This window comes from Orbicella faveolata, unplaced genomic scaffold (assembly GCF_042242905.1).
Source record: "Orbicella faveolata isolate gen_17 unplaced genomic scaffold, um_ofav_v1 contig_46, whole genome shotgun sequence".
Taxonomy (NCBI): Eukaryota; Metazoa; Cnidaria; class Anthozoa; order Scleractinia; family Merulinidae; genus Orbicella; species Orbicella faveolata.
The window spans coordinates 18465395-18490000 of NW_028301576.1; the positions used below are offsets into that span (position 1 = coordinate 18465395).

Sequence of the window (24606 nt, forward strand, 5' to 3'; positions counted from 1 at the left end):
GTGACTGGAATCAAGTCTAATGCAGATTTCGTCGCATTTAGTTTTTTTTTTTTTCAAACTGATATTCACACGGCTAGCCAGTCTGGCCCAAGGAGATGGAATAACACAATGAAGTTGGATGGGTATGCCTCGAAAAACCTCGCTATAAAACATCTGCAAGTGGACAAAGTGGAAGGAAATCCAGTTTAAATTAATACATAGAATTAAAGTCACGAAAGACAACCTTTATTGATATGGTATTAAACGGATGACGAATGCCTCTACAGTGGTGAGCAAGAATCAATATTGATCATACATTTACTATCTGTCAATTTAATTTTGTAAAGACCTTAGCAATTGACTGGCTTTATGCTACCAACAACTCAAAAGGCACTCAAACGATAGATAAAAAACTGTTTGGTAGCATATCTGGCTCGTGGAAAGAAACATCGAAGATAGTTGCATGTAATTTTACGACCATTTTATTGAGATAATACATCTACACTAGTACTGAATGTAACAATGGAGAATATAACATGGCGACGCAAAGGTATTGATTATAGTAGTGCAGAAAACAAATAAAGTTAAATTTAAAAAAAAAGAAAGCGATATTTACAATCTTTAATCTTAAACCTTACACAACACCTTTTAAAACCGTTAGGTAGTCGCAGTATGATGTGAGAATTTAAAGCGATATTTTTCAACTTGGTGAGGCGGTACGTAGGCCAGGTAGAGCAACTTCGCATAGGAGGCGCGCTACAAACACTCCAGGCGCGGCTACACCAAGCGTTTTAAAAGTGTATCACTGTGACAGATACTTTTTATTTGTTTTATGGAATCTAAACGAGATCATAATAAAGAAATCGAAAGAGAAAATGGATATCGTTGTTTTTACACCGCGTCTATATATCTTTCGTAATAATGGTGAATGTTTACAAATTTGAATCAAAATTGGAATTACGCTTGATTGCCTAATTCCTAGTTTATTTCACTTATTTATTTTTTTTGTTTGTTTCGTTTCTATTATTTTGGTTGGAAAAATATGTTGAAGTACGTTCTTGTTTTAACGTCACAGCCTGACTAGTCCCAGGTCGTAACCCCTTGCGGTTTCTGACCTAACCGGAGGTAAAATCTCACATTTTCAGACGGCTAAATCGCGGTGAAATAACAAAGAGATCCATTTTCTTTTTCTATTTCCATATCATGATCTCGTGTAGATTCCATAAAACAAATAAAAAATATCTTTAATTCCATTTTTTTTGTTTACGGTGATAATGATGATAGAGGCCTGGGTACTTGATTCGTTCCACTTCCAACTTGGCGTTCAAAACACGGTCCAGTAGATCCCAGTCCTCCCCGCCCCATTTGTATTTGAATTTCTCGGTGTTCATTCCTTTGGACAAACAGAGCAAAAATAAATCAGAGTTGTACAACTAAATGTTCATACAAGCAAATTCTTTCCCTGCTAGCAGAGATTCTTCTCCGGGTGTTCGTTGACGGGAGAAAAGAGACATCTGCCATGGGTCGAAAATGGCTTTAATTTAACCGCCGTCCACAGTCTTGGACGGCTCTATTTAAAACGCATGCTCCTTGCGTTATTCGCTGACCGCAACTTAAGCCGTTGCGTCGCGCGCATTTCTTTACATTAATTTCGCTGTTATTTATTGAGCCCATGCACAGTGTAAACATGGCGTGCTCATCGGCGTGCTCGAAAGAGTTCAATCTTAAAGAGTCACAAGTTTGCTTTCTTCCGTTGTGGATAACCTCGACGATGAAAAGATTAAAAAAAAAAATTGGGTGACGAGCAGTTCAAGGCCCTTTTAAACGGGCGAGACACGTTTGCGTGCTTGTCGACCGGGCATGGGAAAACTCTCATCTACCAGATTGCTGTACTAGTTGCACGAACGGAAAAGGTGAAAATTCTGCCATCTAACCCACTTTGTTGTGGTTGTTTGTCGATGAGAAATGTTTTGTCTTGTTCGAGAATCAATGTTCTATTTATAACTGAGTTCACCTTTCGTTTACAGCATTTGCAAACCCGTCGGGATGACAAGGAAAAATCTGGCGACTCTCCGAGAAGGACTGTTAAATTTTCTTTGAGTTCTGCAGATGTGGTTGTGTTGAAAAGCTTTCCTGTCCAGATAACTTGAAGTTAATACCACAGATCAGACAACAATTATCTCTAGATGATTTTTGTACTTTTTTAAGCGCGTTTTGGCGATCTAGTCGATATTTTCCTCCGTTTCCTACACAGTGAGTTAACCGGGGTGTGAGACATAACGCGCCATCTGCGTGGGTTTTTCGCGTCAGTTGGAGTGAAAGGTTTTATTTTCGTCACGCGCTATGAACATCACGTGATGGCTCGGTCGGTAAGCCCCGGAGCATGCTCAAAATAGCCATTTTCGACCCGTGGTAGAGGTCTCTTTTCTCCCGTCAGCGAACACCAGGAAAAGAGCCTCTGCTAGCAGGGAAGCAAATTCTCTAAGTTTCTAAAAGAGTTTTCTTAGTTCAGTATTATTGTGTTAGGCCAGGAGTCATAATCGGGGACGGAGACCGTAAGCGCGCGCTATTTCTAGTATTGGGGCTGTCCCTATGATATGGGACAATTTTTTCTATTTTTAGAACAAATTGCGCCATCATGTGCGGCACACGGGCGTACATGCTACGTGGATTTTTGCGGATATAGCGCGGGGAAATGGCGTCCGAAATTCCCGGAATGTTTGATGCTTTTGGCCCACAAATCAATACGTTCATGTCTGTTGGAATTTTGCTTCATTATTTTCGTCGTAAGCTGCTTCAGTTTGGGAGAAGTAAGACAGTGTCGAATTTAGTTATGTCCCGCTTTATATCGCTGACCAAGTTGTGTTTCGCTGCTTCTTTAACAAGAGCTCCACATCACTCCACTCTAAGTTTCACATATGTTGAAGATTAACAGCTTTTCCATAACACAGCAAAAACCCAGTTGGATATATTTGGATATAGCACTGTTTCAGGGCTCCAAAGTTTCCCTCCTCTTGCCACACGCTTGCGAGGATTTCGCCAGAGTCTATCTCGACCGAAAAGTAAAAACAAAGTTTCGCCTGAATTGTAAGCAACGCTTGATGTTCTATCAAGGCCCAATAAGTGACAATAAAGTTTATGTCTGTAGATGCTACTTAGTTTTGCTTGTGTAAAAATCCAATAAAGTGTCTGTTGTCGATGAATAAGAGTGCCCGCCGATGCGTGTTTTGTACAGTCAGTAAAACATGACAAATTGGACTTCCGCACTTTCGTGTGAAAACGTTCATCAAACTCATACTATATCTCTATAGTTATTAAATATGTTTAAAGTTGATAAATGTTTGAGAACATATTGAAAGTTTAGCTGAAAATATGTGAATACAACAGAAATAATCAGCAAAGTTACGATGACGCTTCCTTTAATCAACTCGAATGAACGATTTCGATTTTGTTAGTTGAGTTATCAAACTCCTTTTCTATGTTATTTTCGCAGTGTAAAAGTGTTAAAGAAACACACATGATCTTAGTAGCCTTTTGGCGTTGATGAAAATTGTTGCAGTATCTCAGCACAAAAGACAACGAAAGAAATCTTTGTCAAGATTTGTTGACAATTGAAAACACCGGCTCGCACTATGCAAATGAGCTACTTATAACGCGTCAGACTTTCCTTTCAAAAACTTTTGCAAACTCGCCAAACAAACAGAAACAATAAGAAACTGTCAAAAACAGGGTTTAGTTATGATTAAGCATTGCTTGGGAAACTCAAAAATTAACTCGATAACGGGGTAAAGAGTTTTCTCACAAAACTTTTCTTTACAGAACAAACTCAAAATCTTCCCTGTACAACTAGCGCGAGCGGATATTATTCATTCACAGCACGAAATTGAAGTCTTGCTTTCGACCCTGAAAAACTCACCTTTTCCATTAGCACAGAGCATAGAACTACATATAAGAGCCCTGGTTCTTATTCCCTGTCTTATTCCCTGCCATCGCTGTGAAAAATCTGCAAGAGAATCTCGCCACTCCCGATTATGGCTCCTGGTTAGGCTGCAATAAACAGCTCATCAGTATCCACTTTATATGCCGTGTAGGAGAAAGGCAATGTGGGAGTAAATCAAATGTCAATTTTTTCCCTTCAACCAAAACCAATGCACAAGGCAATGCCTACATAGAGTACTTCTTGTTTTCAGTGCACTTTTATTTCCTAATTTCATTGATATCCTGTCTTTGAGCAACCAGCAAGAAATTTTCGAGATCTTTCTACATTCCTGCAAGCACACCAACAAACTGCCAGCACCTTCACCTCCCCCCCCCCCCCAACCTCGCCCTCCCCCGGCCTCCAACCTGCTTTTATTTTGCTGGGGCCATGGGCAAGTGATATTTTTTCAATTTGCAATTCGTCCGAGGTGGCATAAGTATCGAACTGTGTAAATTCGTTCATTATTCCGCTGTGCCACGCCCACAAAACAAAGACAACGTACGACAAGCAGACCAAAACGCAGAAAAACGGTTGAATTTGGATTCCAGACATTTGAGAACACTCGAGAAATGTAGAAAACACTCGCCTGCGGCTCTTGTTTTCTACATTTGCCTCGTCTTCTCAAACGCCTGTCGTGTTTTATCACAGTGTAATACACGACTTAGGCTTCTTTATTTGCTTTATGATATAGATTTTATACGCGCAAATCAATAAAACACGCTTTTTCTATATTTTATACTCTGATAAAACATGGGTTTTTGACCAATCAGAGCGTGCGCAGGGTCCTATCTATATTATAAAACTCAATACATCCAAAGAGTGACAGGGTTTAATCCTGTGTGGTATGATTTTTTTGTAGTGTGTTGTCTCCTAAAGATAAGTATAGTGATCATTCTACACACATTGGGACCACTGAGGTGAATTATAGTTAATTGGCTGCTCAATTGATAATAGCAATAATAGGCTTTTATTCTTATAATGCTATATTAAAGTGTTTAACCGTCGTTAGAAACTTTATCAGGAGAAAAACATGTTTGTCATATCTCGTTAGTCGGTTAAAGAGGCTTTGCATTGTGGTAATATTGCAGTTCAAGTTTTGTCCGACATCGAGATCATTAGGTTGTTCTTCTGATCACTTTCTTAAAAAAACTGAATTCCACTTACCTCCAATCTTTGTCCAGTCAGACTTGTATATACCAAGCAAGCCAAAGCCTGCAAGCTCCCAGAAGCCTCTGTGTTCAGCAGACGAGCTGCTACAATCTAAGCGACCAACCACAGGGAAATAGGCAATTCGTCCCTCAACGGTGTTCTGAAAGATGAATGACAAACAGATAACGTTGAGCATCAAACAGTGGTACAACGATTTCGAGTCAAAGTACATAAGGGACCTAGAGAAGGCTCGCAGCAATAGCACCATCTGACTGGTACATTACAGTAAACAAGCGGACTCATACAGAGTAAATCCTATCGCTGTAGTTTACGCTTGTCCGAAAATCTTTGTACCCTAGCCTCTAATACGTCTGCTCTCCTTAACGAGAGATCTAGATCTGCAATGATTACAATTTTTTTTTCCAGCCAATCAGTAGCGGGATAGTTCCAAGTGCCCTGTAGCATCGTCATCAGCATTCTTATCTACAGGCCTCTTTCAGTTCTACACTTGTTCTCTAGCAGTTGTCCAATACACTGTAGATATGGTCAGACGTGATTTTAGTTGACTTGCTGAGGTCTGCATTCACCGTGAGGAGCCTGGTGGAAGGCAAATGTTCTTGCAGGCGCCTCCTCCTCCATACCATGCGACATCCACGCACTTAAAGAAACTAGGAACATTTATCCACACTAAGTAAAATGTTTCTTCAACACAGAAAACACCGAAAACACCCTGTCTTAGTTCAGTTCATCAATCCATTAAAAACTACGAGCAATCTCAGGGAACAATGGAGAAGTTATTAACAATGGAGAAATTAGTAACGCAGGTCCACATCAGCCAACGGCTGCCAGATTATTTTAACCTGCGAGACCAAATAAAGTATGTATACGTGTATGTATGTATTTAAGATCGTCGAACACTGCGCAAAACTTGAAAAAGCGTGACATGAGGAGGAGACGTTAGAGAAAACACGACACTAGTGACCGTGCTTTCGTACCCTCTTAGGTCACGCATTTGAACTGTTCGCTAACATTGCTGAAGACTCTTACAGAGCCTGCTTCTAATGTAATTACATTTGCACTTTATTACCTTTCTGACGCTGCCCACAATGTCTACGGGCACATCGATGTGAAGATCATACAGAAACAGTATATCATGCTCGCTTGGAACACGTGCCACAGCCTCGTTTAGCGCGAGTGTCTTGTAAAATTTACCCGTCATGTTAACAATGGTGTGTCTGCTGCGGAACAGAGAAGTGTTAAAAGCTTCGGCCATATCAATATCCTGACTTTCAAAGTCGGCAACAACGACGTGGAAGTTCGTATCACCGGTTAATAAGCTGGCAACAGTGAGTTCATTGATGAAATGATAGACCCATCGTCCCTGGTCTTTGACAGGAAGTATGAAGTACACCATGGCTTTGCTGTTCCAGTTGATTCCTTCTGGAAAACACAACTTGTCACTTCCCTTCTTCTGATAGACATGTTCAGACAAGCGGAATGATTTCTTGCTATGCTGTAAACCAAGTTCCACGTCGACAGAGTAACGATCGCCATAAACTGGATCAGACTTCTGCGTAACTCTGTAGATTCTCTTTAAAAAGAAATCCCTGGAAGAGTAGCGAGACAAATTAAGTCATTAATCACTCAGTCGGTCGGTCGGTCGGTCACTGTGTCGGTCGGTGGGTCGCTGGATCGGTGTGTCGGTCAGTCGGTCGGTCGGTGTGTCCGTCCGTCCGTCGATCGGTTGGTCGGTCTTTTAGTCAAGTCGAGCAAGCAAGGTCGCGAAGGCATGCTAACAGGTAGGCAAGCAGGCAGGCAACGCAAGCAGAAACCTAAAGAAGTCAAACATCAGGTTCTTAATGAAAGAATTCGTATTTCAGGTATTTGTTTGGCTTCGTTTGTTTTAATACTCGTGTTCGAACATGTTTCGAAGCGAACTTGAGGTAAGCCTTTGGGTCGATCGCAAGGTAATTACACTGTAGAGATGAATTCGAATTAAATCCTTTACAAAGTGATGAGTCCGGCGTGGTGAAGGTTTGTGAGTTGTGTCATGCAAACAAAGGAATATGAACTCCGCTTACCCAACTAAATGTTCTGTATTTGTATCACAAACCATCATTTTTGCAATTAATGAACTTCTCAAACAATATGACTTCAGTCCCCAAAATAATGTAAATACAGGTACAAAAACTGAATCAAGAATAATCCACAAGGATATAGCTTGAAAACAGGAGAAGTTGATCTACTCTTGCATGAAAACAAATTACATGAACATAATGTGATCTGTGAAACCGAGTTACAACATAGCTTGATCAAAGTCGCGCTATTAACTCAGTATACGTAAGCGTGCATGGTAATACATTACAACGTAGCTTTAGAAAAGCGCGCGTTCTGATTGGCTAATACGCAATGTACATTTTTGGTGCAGAGTGCACTATTCGGATGGTTTAGGGGGCTGCTGTTCGGTCAGGCACTAACATTAAAACACAATAAGGTGTAAACTGTAATGTTTGTTTAATTAACTAATTTCAATTAATACACCGATTCCAGAAAAAAACCGGAAGTTGCATGCAAGCGAGGCTTGATAGCCCTCGAGCTACCAATATCGCGGACGAAATATCGGAGGAATTAGGAAAAAATTGGAATGTATATAAGTTTAGAGCTACCTGTCCGGAGCAATTGTCGAAGAAAAGGAAAAAAATTGGACACAAGTGCTGTGCAGCTGCAAACTGTAATAATCGAAGCGAGAACCGAACTGATTTATCATTCCATGAGTCTCCTTCGGATAAACAAAGAAGGAAAACGTGGAAATCGGGATGAAACGGGGAGATGCCTACTTTGCCACGGTAGGAAATAAGTTTTGCTGTTCCGAGCACTTCTTGCCAACTGATTTTAAACCGAGTCTGACGGGACACAGACGTTCATTAAAACAGGGAGCCGTACCCTCGGTTTTTCCATGGACAAAAGTCGATGATCATGAAGAATCTCGGTGTAGAGCGAAAAGGTCGCAGGCGAGATGTGAGACATCTGAGTCCGCCAAGTCAGAAGTGAGCACCCATCAGCATAAAGAGCGGCAGTACGAAATTAGGGATCGTTCAAACGAACAGAATGATTCCGTCGTTTATGGCCCACCGACACTTGAGGAGTGGATAGAGGCAATGAAGAAAGAAAATGAAAGACTGGTTTGGTCTGGAAAGATTTTCAGGTAGCAGCGAAGTTATCAAGTTTTATACTGGATTTCCTGACTATCCAACTTTAATTGAATTTGAGAAATATGTAGAGCCTAGTGCCAGTAACTTGACATATTACAGTTATATGCGTGACAACAGTGATTCGATCAACGTAGAAAATCAATTTCCCTACCTGGGAGGTAAACAAAAGAAGTTTCCCGGAAGCAATGTTGGTTGTCGAAGGACATTACAGCCAATTGATGAACTTTGGCTATTTTTAACTCGTTTAAGACTAGGTCTATTTGAGCGAGATCTGGCTTTTAGGTTTAATATTTCAGAACAAGTAGTGTCAGATATAGTTATTACATGGGCTAATTTCCTGTATTTGATGTTGGGGAGCCTGCCCATATGGCCCTCCAAAGAACAAATTAAGCAGTATTTGCCTGAAGTTTTCAAGGCTGAATAGGAAATATAAGGTGCATAATAGACTGCGCAGAGATAAAATATCAGACACCACAAGACCTGGAGAAGCAGAGTGAATTGTACTCTGAATACAAGTCCCACAACACATTGAAAGGCCTTGTAGGAATTTCCCCTAATGTCTGGATTACCTTTGTCAGTAGCCTTTAGGGAGGAAGTATCTCCGATAAGGAGATTGTAAAGAGTAGTTCCTTAATTGATTTGTTGGAAGAGAATGATTTGATCGTGGCAGATCGAGGATTTGATATACAGGATTTGCTGGCATGCAAGAAGGTAAGACTCTTCATCCCTCCTAAGCGACAAAGTAAACCAGAACAATTTTCTGAGGAAGAATGTTTTTCAACCATGAGAATTGCAAATGTAAGGATACACGTTGAAAGAGCTATTAGGAGATTAAAGGGATGGCATATATTTGATGGAGTAATTCCACTAAGTTTGTGTGGAGTTGTCAATCGACTCTGGGCAGTGAGCTGTTTGCTGGTTAACTGGCAGAAACCTGCCTTAACTTGCTAAGTTATCTTACAATTAACTAATGGCACCTAAGATTTAATTTGTCATTTGGTAATAAATGTAAACAAAGTACAGGATTTTTCTTCAGTGATGATTAAATATATGGTGATTCCCATCATATTGAAATTGTGCATTACATGGCTTCAAGTTTCATTCAGTGTGTGACAAAGAAGGGCTTATGGTTCAGTGTTTTGCTAATAACGTTTAAGTACAATTGAATTATTGAGGTTTAACTATGGTCTTATAGATTCCCAATTCTTTTTAACTGTATTTTCATTCAACATTATATTACCTGAGAAAAGCTAACAGAAATTGGCATTCTCTCTTATCAGATGCTGCAAAAATGTATTAGTACTTTAATAATACATTATTTAGTCTGGCATTAGCTATAAGCCCATCTTGTAAGGCCATCTCTGATCCTTGGGTGAGCCAACTCATATAAAATATATTTGTCATAAAATTGTTCAATTTTCATCAGCTTCTCCTTCCACCATTCTGGCTGAAAGGCAATTTCCTCATGAAAAAATTCTCCATTACTTCCAAGTATAGCAAGGACACCACAAAGTCTGTTCACAACAAAGAGTTGTTGTTGTACTTGAAAAAAGTACATATGACTCTGGTTTACTTTCAAACCAGTATCAGACATTATACATATAGATTTCCGTATAAGGGCATCTTTCAGGGTCTCACCATCCTTAACGGTGACATTTTTAGCTTCAATGACTCCATGAGGACTGCTCTTACTTGGGTCTGTTACCAGACCATCTGGGGAGGCCCCAAAAATTCCCTTTTCCTTTTCAACAAAAAATCTACATTTTGCTACTTGCACCCTTGTATGTCCCTGTTCATGCATCATTTCAGTGTACTTGTCTATTACCAGTTGCTCATTCTCTAAGCCATCTTTCATGGCTTGTGACTGATAGTCCCTGTTATAGTGTAGTACTTCTTTGATAATTTTTGTTGGTGATGTATCTGCTTTGTGATTGCATCCCACCCTGTAACTCTTTGAAGCTGCCAATCTACCGAACCTGTGCTCATACCACTCTTGGCAAGCGGATTGTTGTCTTGTTTGAGACTCTATCTTAACAATTTCCTCTTCAGTTTTGAAAAGATTCCTCTTTACTCTCTCACACCTATTGTTTATTTCAGAAAGAGATATTGGATGCTCTTTCACTGGTGTATTATCTGAGTAACAGATGCTTCATGATGTCTCAAGTCCTCCCTTCTCTCGACAACATTACTAAGTTCACTTTCACAGCTTGACATAGAACTTGAAGAGGTCTGAGAGGTATCACTGACGGCCCTAGGCTGAATGCTTGTTCCAAACTCTTTAAGTTGTACATGAAGTACGGAACTCTTGGCAACTTCTCCCACTATTGTGTCAATTAGTACAATATCATTCACATCAGGAATCATCTTTGAAAATGCAACAGACGGGTTCACTTTTTGTAAATTTTGTTTTAACATTCCGACAGATTCTACGTCTAATTTACGCAATTTTGATGGCCTTGGGTCAAAAAGTGTGGGGTACACGCCCCTACGTTTTCTTCCTGAGGTATCTGATACATGTCGGGGTTTAAAAAGTTCCTGCGACATCACAGGATTATGTTGTACAGTCCTTTTCCCCGGAATTCCCCATTTTCTAGGTTTGGAGGTACAGCTGCGGTTGTCAACTTGTTCAACTGTATTTTTCCTAAATATTTCATCCAGTTTCCAGATCACTGCCATCACATGACAGCAGCAGCCACTTTTCCCAGCTGGGCATATTTTGTCGCATTCAGCAGCTAGAATCTTGGGGTTGCCGTTATTCTGAACCACCATTTTACCTTATATTTGACAGCTTTTCTATAGGAGGCCCAACAAAGTGCTCTGAGGTAAATAATGTGTTCTTCTGAAATGTCTGTTGTTACTTGGACATCGTGCACAAATGGGAGCAATCTAAGACCTTTAGAACTTGCAAATTCGACAAAGGTATCTTCTGTTTTTCGGCTAGTGTTCTTTCCACAGTTCTTAAGAGGCATTAATGTGTCAGTTGGAACAAACTTGGGGAGAAGACTGAGGTCGTTAGTGAAAGCCGAATCAGCTGTGGGAAATTTGTTAATGTGGTTGGTTGGAACAGTCTCGACATCGACCGGAACATTTAAGTCTGTATGTTCTTGCTTCAACCTTGCTACTTTAGCTTTAGTAAAACTCTTCTCCGGGTCAGGGTCGTAGATTTTTAAGTTTTTCATTTCATTCAGGTTCTTCACTCTGAAAAGACCGTGAGCAAAAATTTCTTTTAATAGGTCATAAAAATAGCGAGGACAGGTTGTTTATAGAACTTATAGAGAGACAATCGAAGGATGCCAAGGATGACAAAATACCTTTCGAAAAGTTCCTTTTTGTTGCCACTTTGATTTATTCGGCGACATTTTAGCCAAAATTTCAACTGGCTAACTGTCAATTTCCCTATTTGTTCTGCGGTAACACTGGCGCCAGGGATGTCCTCAGGAGAGAGATCACCTTGCTCTTGCTCTTCTTGCTCGCTCGCCATGTTGTTTCGAATTTACCGCGAGCGCTATTAAGCCTCGTTTCCGTGCAACTTCCGGTTTTTTTCTGGAATCGGTGTATTAATTATTGTAATAATGGGGTGGGGTAGGTACCTCTGTTTACTACGTAAAAAGTAGCATACTTACGTTACTCGCTCGATAACATCACAAACCTATATATGTTTTCGCAAATCTCTTGTTATTCTATCCCAATCAATTTGCTCGAAACGCATGCGCAGATAACTTAGCCTTCAGTGTCCAGTTATGGCCCTCTCTCCGTCACGCAACGCCACCGTTGCGTTGCTTGACAGAAAGAGGGCCAGAGCTGAGCTATTCTGACCGGGGATAGCAGCTGTATTTCAGGTAACGACAGCTCTCCCTTTTTTACTGCAAATAACGCTACTGTGACTGCGTATCATCTGGAATCACTTCTAGCTCGATTCAAGAAGTTTTTTCTGTTGTTTTATAACTATTGCGTGTTTTCCAGGGTTCAAATAAAGAATGCTTCTCCTTAGCGGCTTGCCTATTTCCTCTTCTATGAAGGGAGCAAAAAGTTCATATTCAGCCGAAACTTTCCCAAGTTAGTTACATATAAAACTAATAAATTTCTGACACAAGAAACTTCGCAAATATGAGGTGACTCTCTCACCGATGTAGGATATAATTTCGACCAAGTAACGATCTCTACCTTCAGTACTTCTCGTTGAAACGCTCCTCGGTTGTATTAATCAATAGCATTGTATTTTAGTTCGACGTGAATAAGAACGAACTATTCCGTGACCGGACCTGACTATTTGATAATTAGATTAGTTCTTGTTTTTCTGTGAACTGAAAATTTGCGTTTGGAGTAGAACAAAATCGTTCCTCTTCGATTTTTCGTGAGATATTTAGCGTTATTCCATTTATCTCCAGCAGTAAGTAAAACGATACATATCTTTCTTACATTTTTGAGGAAACAAGGGTATCAGGTTGCACAGCTCGGCGAGGAAAACAAAAGTATCAAGTTACATACGTTGGAGTGAAAAATAAAATTGTCATATTTGCCACTTCTGCGTAATATTGAATTTAAAATGACTGAAAATCAGCGTAAAACATCACAATAAAATTCAAAGCCTTCTTGACAAACGGGTAATTGTTAGTTATTTTTGGGTCTTGAAAGAAAATACAAACATGAAACTTACACAATGCTAAGATTACGTCTTATCAAGTTTTTGTCTGCTCATATTCTGCAAGGGGAAAAGGCCTAGTTGACTACCAAGGGAGAGAACGGCATGGGTAAGGACCTATGTGTCTACTGTATCAGAGCCGTAAAATTGCACTCTGCACTATCTGAGATTGTCTCGCTAGTTTTTATCTTCGAGCGTTCAGCTCCATATCTCCATATATATTGAGTTGAACACGCAAAGGTCGTGGGCTCGAATCCCGTTCACAGCCTGAAATTTTTTCCGGTCATTTTTCCAGTAGTGTTATGGCTGTATTCGCATCTGTCATTCTTTCATTATTTAATTGCTACTGTTGGACATCTATTACCACATAAGAAAGAAGACGATACAATTTTTCTTGACGATGATGTTTACTACTGTCTTCTAGTGGAGTCCCTCGACAATGGTGACACTAGGAATTCGGAGGAGGACCATGAGATTCAACCAGAGAATGACACTCCGCAAGTTTCAACTAGATCAGGAAGGCGATCAGCTAGAGAAAAAAATTCCAATTTTGCCTTCTACTAATGGTCACTGACATTCAGTACAAACGCGAAAGCCAGTTACCACACTATTATCAATGACAACGAGTGCAGAGAATTTAGTGAACTTATCAGTTCTCTAAAAAAATGCACATGTATGTAGCTTGTTTTTGGTGATACAAATGCAAGGTAAATTATGGCACTTACAAACCAAACGAGGATCATTTTTTGACCGTCCTTGCTTGAAAACCGCTAACAGAAAATTGTTAATCACTTTCCAAGTGCGGCGGGCTGAATCACAGAGAAGAGAAAATAAAATTTAAACCTATGACTTTGTTGACAACGTAATTCTTACGACGACGAGGAGATAACTTTGTGTTCTGCGAGTTAAGTGTCCTACAAAGTTAAGTAATGCCGACGAACCAAGGGGTTTAAAAGTGTCTAGCAGGATCTGGTACCCTTCCAGGACTCTGGTATGTAGGTACTGTAATCAGTTGCAGAGAGGAGAATATTCCAAGGTAACGTCATGTAAAACTGTAGAGTTTTCTTATAATTATGCAGTATTAGGTTATCTAATAAGAAACGGTTCGTTCTACACTTAAAAATTGCCACCAATTGTCAAATTCCAAAGATAAGTAATTTTGTGGATAACAATCTCGCTAATTTTAGGGATAAGGGATAATTGCCCCTCAGAATTTTAAGGATAAGGGATGACTAAGCCCTCCCTAACAGGGCCTCTACAATTCATCCAGATAATAAAACTCGCTTGAATTTCCACTACACAGCAAAGCCAGCAAAGTCAGCAAACACAGGCACTGTTTTCGGGAACCTACATCGGTGTCATTGATATTCAGTTGCTGGTACTCTCTTGTTCAAGAGAATCCAAGAGGTCGACAAATAGCTTGAAACGACGCCGACATTTTATTGAAGCATGAAGCGAAATTTTGTCACTCGCTAAGTTTTTTATGGTTTTGACTTATTTTTGACAGCTTTATATCAACTTTCCGTTGGCTTTTTAAACAGGTTAGCCAATCCCGTTAGCATGAATTGTAATTGTGTGTAGCTACAGCAGTTAAGTTGTGCTCGCGCGATGTACGACACTTGAAGCGGCGCGCGCTTCTGCAAGAAATTTGCACGCGCAACATTTAGCAAGTTTTCAACGGGTTTCTAATTTAAGGTGGTTCCCTATAGTTTAACGATCGCACGAGTGCTGAGGAAGTGATCTGCGCGCGCTCAAAGGAAAACGTCAGTGTTTTTCGATATTTTATTACGTCAACATGAGCACAAAAAGCAAAACTGACAGTGAATTTTCTCACGTTTCCCTCGGTGAAATTCCGTTATATTTTGGCAGATTGGTAGTAAATATTTTATTTTAGTCGGAGCTCATTTATCAGGGAAATCTACAAGACCAGATTTTTTGCAGCGGTAAAAGACATAAATTTGAAAATATCGAAAAACCTGCCTTTACAAACCCTACTTTTTTCGTGTTTAAAATTCGTATCCCACTGCAAGCGATGTGATGTAAAAATTTTGGAAGATTTCACCGAAGGAAATTCATGAAAATCACAAATAAAGCCATAAAAACAGTAAAAAAACACATTTGTTTGGGCATTTAAAATTCAAGACTAAATCTCAAAATTTTAACAGAGATAATAGCAAAATACTATTTAATCATTGCTTATTATATGTAATAAGTTTGAGAGGACTATGTGTGAAAGGGAACGCAAAAACAGCATTCAAAACATAACACTTGCGCGCGCAACGCCATAAATGATTACCCTGTGGAGACACCTTAAGGACGTTCGCGCTAATTGTTTCTGCGCATCCTTACTGCGCACGCAAATTCACTTGCCACGTCATGCATGAGCGCGCGCATGCTAAGTAATAAAATGAACAATGATAGGGCAGATGACCATTGCTAGAGCTTTGCCTGGATTTAACGATCTTGGACGTTCGGTGACCCCTATTTTTTTTTTTTTTGATGGATCATTTTCTCTACCGATTTTCTACGTTTAGCGAAAAAATGAAGAAAATCTATCGACTAGAAGTTTGAATTTTTGCAAAATGCACCATCGAATTCCGTTGTTTAGCTCTTCGTTTATCTGTGCGACGGTTTCAAATGCCTCTTGAAGGGTTAAGTTTTGTGAAAACGCTGGTAAAATTTGGAATTATTTACGCAACAGACCCACTTCTACAAAATATGACTAAGAGCGTTTACCTCCATTGACTCGCCTTCGATATTTTTAGCTATAAACCCCTTTATAACATAACTAAAGCAAAGCGCGCGCTCTGATTGGTTAATTTAGCATCTACTATTTGCCCATGGGTGTACGCTGCTGACGTGTGTACTAATGTTTACAAAGCAAATCTTTTGACAGACATTTTTTCCAAAGTAATGGCCGACGTTCTTCTGCCAGAAATGCGAAACTGTCTTCACAGTTGTCTGAAGATGAAACTTTATAATAATAATAATAATAATAATAATAATAATAATAATAATAATAAAAACAATCTTTAAAGAGGAAGCGCCCGTCACGTAAATACGTGGTTTTCAGGGAGGTCCTCTATAAAATAAAAAGTATTAAAATCTAACTCTTTATCGAGCTACTGGTGTGCAGTCAGTTGTCATGAATGAATTTTCGCGCGCTTGTTTTCTCTTGTCATGTAAGACTGCACGAATATTTTTTTGTGATGTAGCTCAATAAAAGGACTTCTGTTGTTCCAATGTCTCAATGTTATGTTATAAAACAAATGGTAAACGCCATAGCGTGCACTATTGAGTTATGAATGCACTTGGGAGGTTTGCTAAGCACTCAAGAAGCTAGAGTTGCACTCGGCTATCGCCTCGTGCAACTCTTACGCTTCTTTCGTGCTTAGCAACCTCCCGCGTGCATCCATAACTCAATAGTGCACGCTATGGCGTTTACCATTTGTTAAGTAGACTACGCTGAATTACGTGCGCTAATTTTTCAAAATCAGGGCAGTTTTCCGCGCGCTATATCTCTGAAACGAAGTCGGTGACCCCCAATTTTTTTGCATTTCTGACACAAGTAACTCATTATCTGACTGCAGTAAAAATTTGAAATTTTCGACTGGAAAATGTTCGCGCGAACGTCCTTGAGCTATTTTATGCTCAATTATTATACTTTGTAGCCTTAAGAGTACTATTTTTTAGTCATTGGAAGTTTATTTGAACGTGTATTCAGTTATTTAAGGCTTTTTCACGCGTATTTGTTTCGCGTGTACGCTACCCTTGTTTCTAGGTCTTTCTAGTAAGTTCTGAGCATGGTGTCGCGAAAGCAGACGCGTAGCGCTGCGACACCCAACTAGCGTTATAAAAGAGTAGTTTTTTCGTTAGCAAGATCAGTTGACGCAAGATCTGCGCGGCATCCTATTTAGGTTTAAACAGAATTCTCAAAATTTTCAACACTAAGTGGTAATATGATAAAATGCTTATTGACTGAGTTAGGTCGGGCTGGAGGGGAAAATATTTGTACGTGCGGACCTCGCTGCGCTCGGTCCGTACGTCCTGACGAGCCAAATATTTTCCCCTCCGGCCCTCCCACTCAGTCAATAAGTACATAGTTATTTGCCGGCTGGGAAGTCCGTATAGTGAGAAACTGTGACCCAGGCCTTAAAAGCATTTTCAAGGCCAAGGTCACAGTTTTTCGCTATAAGGACCGACCCTAAGCCGGCAAATAACATATTTATTTTTTCCCTGAGGTAAAATGGTTTACAAGTGGGTTTGTATACGCATCATTGAATTGGCTTACGTGTCGTCTACAAACCTTCGTAAAAAAAGTCTAACGAACGCACGAGCGACTAACTCAGATACTAGACAAAGAAAGATGTATTAAAGAACAGATTTATTTCGAACTACTTTATGTTAGTTACATCTAGTTCACCAGTTAAGTTCTCAAAAACTGTTTTTCCGTTGTGAAAGTTCGTGCAAAGTTTAAAGTTTTAGTACAAAAGCAATTTCTATCAGTCATTGAGAATCACTCTAAATCAGACTTTTCGACCGTAAATTGAGTAGCAGAAAGCGAGGAAATTCGTTAAGTGTATTCCACAGAAATTCACTTAAATACAATAACGATCAGAAAGGTAAACTCGACTGCAATTGACTCATTTTTGCTTAAAATTGTACAGAGAGAGACACACAGCATTACGCGCCATTACAGCGCCGAGCTACAAACAACCAAACAAACTCTCACAACTTCAAAATATACTCAATTGAATTTACTTACAGTGACTTTCCTTGCCATTTTAAAGTGAATAGGGATAAGCTTGCGTTGATTAATCGTCGATGGAAGTGTAAAAAGGGCAAAGAGTGATCATTACCGCTTTTCACTCACGAAAATTGACCAACACGTCAATTTCATCCGCGCTGTTTCCCGCCGTTACCGTGACCGTGGCCAGAGATAGGAATATCCGGACCGCGTTAAGAACCAATCAGATTGCGGGATTCGTTGCCGTGCCCTCTTGGGAAAAAATAAATCGGTTTATTTACTGAAAGCCATAATTCTGGTGCACAATACGGTAATCTTTAAATTTTAGTTTAGGAAAATCTCGCGTACGGTTGGTACATTATTACATGTAGTTGCATATTACTTACAAAAAGAGAATGTTTTACTCTTTATTTATTTTGCTTTTTACTGTCGTTTCTTCCGAATCTTCTTCTCTTTCCATGGAAATTGATCATTTCAGTTCATAGTTATCAGGGTGTCTTTACAATTTAAATCATGAAAATTACAATTTCCTCGGTTGTAATTGGCTTAAAAAACTCCTATTTTCCACTAATTCACTTGCCAAGTTGTTATCGAACAGTTTTGCATCGGAAAGTTTGTTATCAGACAGTTCAATAAGCCAATCACATTCAAAGTTGTAGTTTTAATCAACCAATCACATTTAAAGTTGTAGTGAAATCAACCAATCTCAATTTCAGAGCGACAACTAAACAGGATAGAAAAATTCGATTTTCCCAAACTTTGTCAGGAAGGAGGTTTTTATTAACTGTATTTAAAAACCATAACTTTTAGGTTGTTTGGATTTTTATTTTCTTCGCTTTCTCTCACCGCACTTTTTTTTTTTTTTTTCGTGCTCTGATTTTCGCGCTGCGCCCCAACTAACTGAAAGCCTGGAAGAGGCTAGGTCAAACTCAACTTTTAGTCATGAAAGATGGATTTATTTGACATCGAACTAAGGCTAGGAGTATCAAGAAAACATTCTGTGAGGGATAAATCGACTGCTTTGAATGTTTACATGTAACTGAGCGGTAGCGGTCCAATTCCACCGGAAGTCACTCTTGAGAGCCGATCGACTACACTAAAATCGTTTGAATTATCCCGTAAATCGGGAGTCCACAATCTTCTTCATTCATTTGAGGTCAGTAATTATCATATACCTGTCATCATCTTGTTCCGCTAATAACCGGAAAAATCGCCAGTTTCACAGGTAAACAGTCTTTCAGCCGTTTACATAGCATGTCGAAAGATGGAATGTAGAGAGTAAACCTATAAAACGTATGGGCTATTGACCAAGTGTGAGGTCAAGATGGCTGGATATTGGCAAAGTTCTGTTTTTGCGTGATTATGGACCGAGACGGAGTCGAGGTCCATAAACTCGCAAAAAAAAAAGAACGAGGCCAATATCAAGCCATCTTGACCGAACAAGCTTGGTCAATAAAGGATTTATTATATGGCTTTCGGGGAAATTTTTCTTCCAGGAAATGGCGAGTAGTCCCGCGCAGGCAAGATAGCTCCATCTTGCCCGCTCGGGTAGCCAATCACAGCGCAGGATTTGATTCATCTTGCCCGCTCACGGAGCTGGCCATATAATAATTATAACTTATTACCTTACAAAATTATAAGGTTTGTAAGAAGTTTAAGTCTTGTTCAGTCCGTAGCCCCAAGACAAATACGTGCAGAAATAATTTGTTCGCGTGTAGATTTAATTTGCTTTATGGTGGTCATTGAGAAACCCGACCCGCCGTCTTCAGTTATAAATTTCAAGGAATATTTAATGCCAGTGTGTCTAGTGAACTAGCTGTGAATACTGAAAGTAAAATGATAATTTTTACGAGTGGACCGCCGCAAGGTTTAAGACCTTTTATGGTAAATTTTGCATACAGTCGCTAAGGAGTCGGAGATGATTGACGTCCACCAAAACTTAGGTTTTGTCTTGACGTTTTTACGCTGATGAGCGCATGTGATTGATAACCGCTAAAATGCCAATTTTCCCTTTCTTTCCTAACTTGACTATTCTTTTTTTCTCGGAAATTGATAATTAATTGATAATAAGACTTGTATGATTGCAGACCGAATTGAACTCCACTCAGTCCTATTACCATTACTTATCTACAAATATAGCAGCGGATGAAGTTAATTATAGGGGAGCTGGTTTTGTAGCCTCAGGCTGCAAGTCCGCGCGTACAGGCTTGAGCCAGACGTCATTTAAAGTCCCTCGAGTTTCCAGTTTGCTTGCACAAAGAGAACAGATCAAATTAGAAATTATACAACTTCAGAGTAACAGCCATTTTTCGGAAGGATAAACGATCGAAGTGTGGTTTCATGACCGACAGAGACACCGTTAATTTTTTGTTTTGTTTGCGGCTTTTTCGTATCTGTTTGGTTGCTACACAATGGACCTGTCAAAATCAACTCAAAGTGTTCACGGCTTTTTGTCTTTGACTTAAATTGAGTTCCAGAATAAAGATAGCGTTGCGAGAAAATCTAAACGACATTGTTTTAAAATGACCATGTGTTAAGGTGGCTCAAAACAGTTTCCAGCACTTAGATTTTGATGGGTCGTTATAACAACTCTTTATCACTTGATGCTACAATCATGGTATCAAAAAACTGCCCAATCATTGGTGAGCACGTTGTTATCATTTTCGTGACGCAATAGGTTACCATAGCAACTGTATGACCTAAAAACACCCTTAATTACAGCTTTAGGAGCTTATAATTCAAAAACGGCAGGGTGAATTTTTTTTTTATATTATCGACTTTTGATAAGCATGATAAGACGCAACTTTTGGCAAAGTTTAAACAATTCTGTACACAGGGTTCAGAGCCACCCTAAATTTTCGAAAATTTAGGGTGGCTCTGAACCCTATGTACAGAATTTTTTTAAAACTTTGCCAAAAGTTGCGTCTTATCATGCTTATCAAAAGTTGATAATATAAAAAAATTTCACCGTGCCGTTTTTGAATTATGAGCCCCTAAAGCTGTAATTAAGGGTGTTTTTAGGAGGTCATACAGTTGCTATGATATTGCGTCACGAAAATGATAACAACGTGTTCACTAACGATCGAGGAGCTTTCTGATACTATGATCATTGTAGCATCAAGTGATAAAGAGTGGTTATAATGATCCACCAAAATCTGAGCGCTGGAAACTGTTTTGAGCCACCTTAAACGAGTCAGCTTTAAAATAGCTCACAGAACATCGTCTCATAATCGGAATCCCATATAATGCATGCCTTTGACAACCAATAGTGTGCAAATAGCTACAAATAACCTACAACTAAACACCTCAGCTGGCGGGCAGCTTGTCTAGCCTTGTTTTATTTATGAATTAATTCGTACACCATCGGGGGATTGTTGTTGTTTTGACAATGATAATTTCAAAACTTTCACTTACTTGGCAGTTTTCCTGCAAAAGGCGGCGATCATCTTGTCCACCACTGATTGTACTATTTCTCCATCAGCGACTCTGTTACTCCAGGACCACACCCTTCCTTTATTTCCCATAAAAGTATCATCTTGTGGGAACACGCTGGATAGATCAACTAGGTAAACCCCATTGTATTTGTCGATCTTGTCTTTGGGAACAAAGCTAGACTTGTACGTGCATTGTGGAAGATAACCTACTTCGCTAATCAAAGGAAGAGCGAAAAAGCTCGAATACTTTTCCCATGCTATCTGTGAGATTGCAAGACGCTCAGCAAGTAGTTGGTTCATGGCATCCTGTTTTGGGGAAACCACGACATCATCGCAACATAGCGATAGGTATTCAGAGCTGATCAGTTTAAAGTCTGTGACACCAGGATTTGACCAAAAAACTTGCACAAATCCGTCGCCTTTGCCTTGTTTATGAATAACTTCGATGTAATAACGACTTCCTTCGCGAAGCTTTATGTCGCTCGAAGTTTGATTAGGGTATTTATTTAGCTCGTTCTTTTTCGTCCAACTTGCAGCGCCCCCAATAAACACACTGGCAATTAGCTGTTTTTCATCGGGATTTTCGCTTGGACTGAGCCACAACTCTGATGAATCATCGGAGGCTATCGCAAAGCGATATAATCCATTCCTTGTTGGGTTTAGGAAACCAACTATCGTTTGACCGTATTCCGTTTTGTTGTCCTCGATTTGAAACTCGGAAAACTCACGAATGAACCTCTTTTCGCTTGGATAACTAGGATAAAATGGCGAGTTTCTCAACACTTTCACTTCGTTGCCGCACAAATCGCGCCAGATGGAAACTGTTAGTCGACCTTTTCTTCCTTCTTCACTCGCATCCGTGGAATTTTGTTCCTCGCCAGTGAAATTTTCACTAGATTCATTAGCGAAGAAGACACTAGCGCTTCTTGAATAACTAACACTCTTCTTTTTGGATAAAGTAGGAGCAAAAGAGAAGATTAAACAACAAAACAGTATTATTACCAGAAGCTTGAGCAGTCTTCTCCGTCTTCGGGAGAGTACGGGCGACCAAAAAGAGCCATGGCGAAGGTAAAACCGATACACAAGCGCGAAGATCGTCAGTCTTGCAAACATCTTTTATTTCAAACAGAGTGAAGAAGGTCGGTGGAATCCGGCTTTACCTTCACTGACACCTGTGGACACCCCTTTACACTGAACTCGATCGTTTCGGACTTTTTTGTCTGTGTAGACGAAAAGCTCTGACAGTAGTCGGACCCAAGTGGGGTGTCGAGAAAAGCTCTCATACAAAGTCAGTTTCCCGCTGTAGACATTGCCGCAGTTTTGTCGCAATTCTATGCAAATCAGTTGACCGTCAAAGTTTTCTACAGACGTTGTCACAGTCACCTGTACAGCATAATAGTAACCTAGTAGCGCCTACATTCAACTGATCAGTTTTCATTCAAACAAACGAGCATAACTCGTGCATTTCAGTAATTGTAACGTTTCAACCTGCGAAACATTAGAGCTTCCCCGCATAAAGAACCTTACAAATGGAAATATGCATTTCACGACCTTAGGCATGTAAATGAGACGGCAGTTGTTTCTCTTTCAAGAAAAAGTCGCACGCCCGGATGTAAACTGGCGTGATTTTTCTGTATATTTTATTCAGCTCGCTGCGTTTGCAAATACCTTATGAAACGAGACAAATTTTCTCAAAGCAAATTGTTGCTTCTCAGATAAAGTAGCCTGAATTTCAGCCGCCTTCTCCGCTCGCTAAGTCACTCGGGGAGAGAGACGTCTGAAAGCACTAGTCGATTATGTTGTCCGGTGACGTCACGAGTCAAATGTGGTAATTAATGCAATTTTATTTCAGGCCTTCATTTATACAGCGGTTACCAATCACAGGCGACTGAGTGGAGTTCAATTCGGTCTGCAATCATACAAGTCTTATTATCAATTAATCATAAAAATTACAATTTCCGAGAAAAGAAGAATAGCCAAGTTAGGAAAGAAAGGGAAAATTGGCATTACAGCGGTTATCAATCACACGCGATCTTCAGCGCAAAAGCGTCTAGACAAAACCTAAGTTTTGGTGGACGTCAATCATCTCCGCCCATTACCGACGATAAACAAAATTTACAAAAACAGTCTTAAACCTTGCAGCGGTCCACTCGTAAAAATTATCATTTTACTTTCAGTATGCTCAGCTAGCTCACTGAATACTTGAAATTTGTAATTGAAGACGGGCGAATCGGGTTTCTCAACGGCCATTCGCATGCATGAATGACCCCGAGATCAAGCAAATCTACACGCGAACTAAATTATTTCTGTACGTATTTGTCTTGGAGCACCGGACTGAACAAGACTTCAACTTCTTATAAACCTTATAATTTTGTAAGGTAATAAGTTGGAAGTTTTATAGGTTCAAGTATTGTTCAGTCCGTAGCCCCAAGAAAAATACGTGCAGAAATAATTTGTTCGCTCACCTGCAGATTTGCTTGACTCGTCGGGGTCACTCATGCATGTGAATGGTCGTTGAAAAACCCGACAAAGTTAACGTGTTCATTTATAGATTTCAAGGAATGTTTAATGCCAATGTAGTGAGCTAGCCGTACATACCGAAAGTAAAATGATAATTTTTACGAATGGGCTGTTGCAAGGTTTCAGACTTTTTTTTCAGGTAAATTTTGCATACAGTCGGCAAGGAGACGGAGATGATTGACGTGCACCACTTTTTAGGTTTTGTTAAAGTGCCAGTGAAACGAAATTTTCGTACTCTCTTTTATTATCCCAATCTATAGTTTCAAACGTGCCTAAAGTAATGGTGAACTTTATTTCTGTCAAATCATTACGGAAAGTGCTTTTTTCAGCTGTTGAAATCGACTTTTTGGAGCAAAAGTGTGTCCGGGCTCTGGAACCGAGTTTAAGGACCTTGTGACGTCACTGGTTGTATTCACGCAAGAAGCGCTATTGATTCTCTCTTGTTTTCACTTGACTTATTCAAGTTTATTCTTCATATTGTCGATACCTAATAGTTTTCTACCTTGTAATTTCTGTCCAGCCTTGACAGGAAATACACATCATAAACGTTGGAGGGCGCCAAAGAGTATAGATTCACCAAAACAAATGCTACAGATTAGAACAGCTCAGTATACTTTTCGAACATCTTGAGTACTCGATTGGAGATTTCGAAGACGAGTGTGGTAACTTTTATATCACGTCCTGAAACCTAAACACGATATTTCGTCGTCTGTTTTCAGCCTGGTTCTGAAATTTGGATTCTCACGTTTATCTAAGGTCTATTAACAAGGTTCGAATATATCCTCGGCAACTTTACTGCATTAAAAGCCGTAAGCGCATCAGCCATCCGCACAATCACGAAGTTATTAACGGTCCACAAGCTTTGAGTCGAGTACTTCTTTGCACACAGAGGGCATCTTTTTGTGATACTTATAAGTGAGAGTTCTTGTGGTAGACAAAATGTA

General features: G+C 39.7%; 1 protein-coding gene and 2 pseudogenes across 1 annotated transcript; 1 reads left to right on the forward strand and 2 right to left on the reverse strand.

The window, feature by feature from the left end:
• Positions 1-209: 209 nt before the first annotated feature.
• LOC149098741 (beta-1,4-N-acetylgalactosaminyltransferase 3-like) lies at positions 210-22612 on the reverse strand. The gene is made up of 4 exons (XM_089278094.1): positions 21123-22612; positions 6195-6714; positions 5123-5267; positions 210-1372 (listed from the first exon to the last, which is right to left on the reverse strand). Exons 1-4 carry the CDS (start codon positions 22253-22255, stop codon positions 1224-1226), a joined length of 1947 nt encoding a protein of 648 aa, XP_089134220.1. The 5' UTR covers positions 22256-22612; the 3' UTR covers positions 210-1223.
• On the forward strand, positions 7597-8743 carry LOC149098742 (uncharacterized; annotated as a pseudogene).
• Positions 9650-11088, reverse strand: LOC149098743 (uncharacterized; annotated as a pseudogene).
• Positions 22613-24606: the final 1994 nt, after the last annotated feature.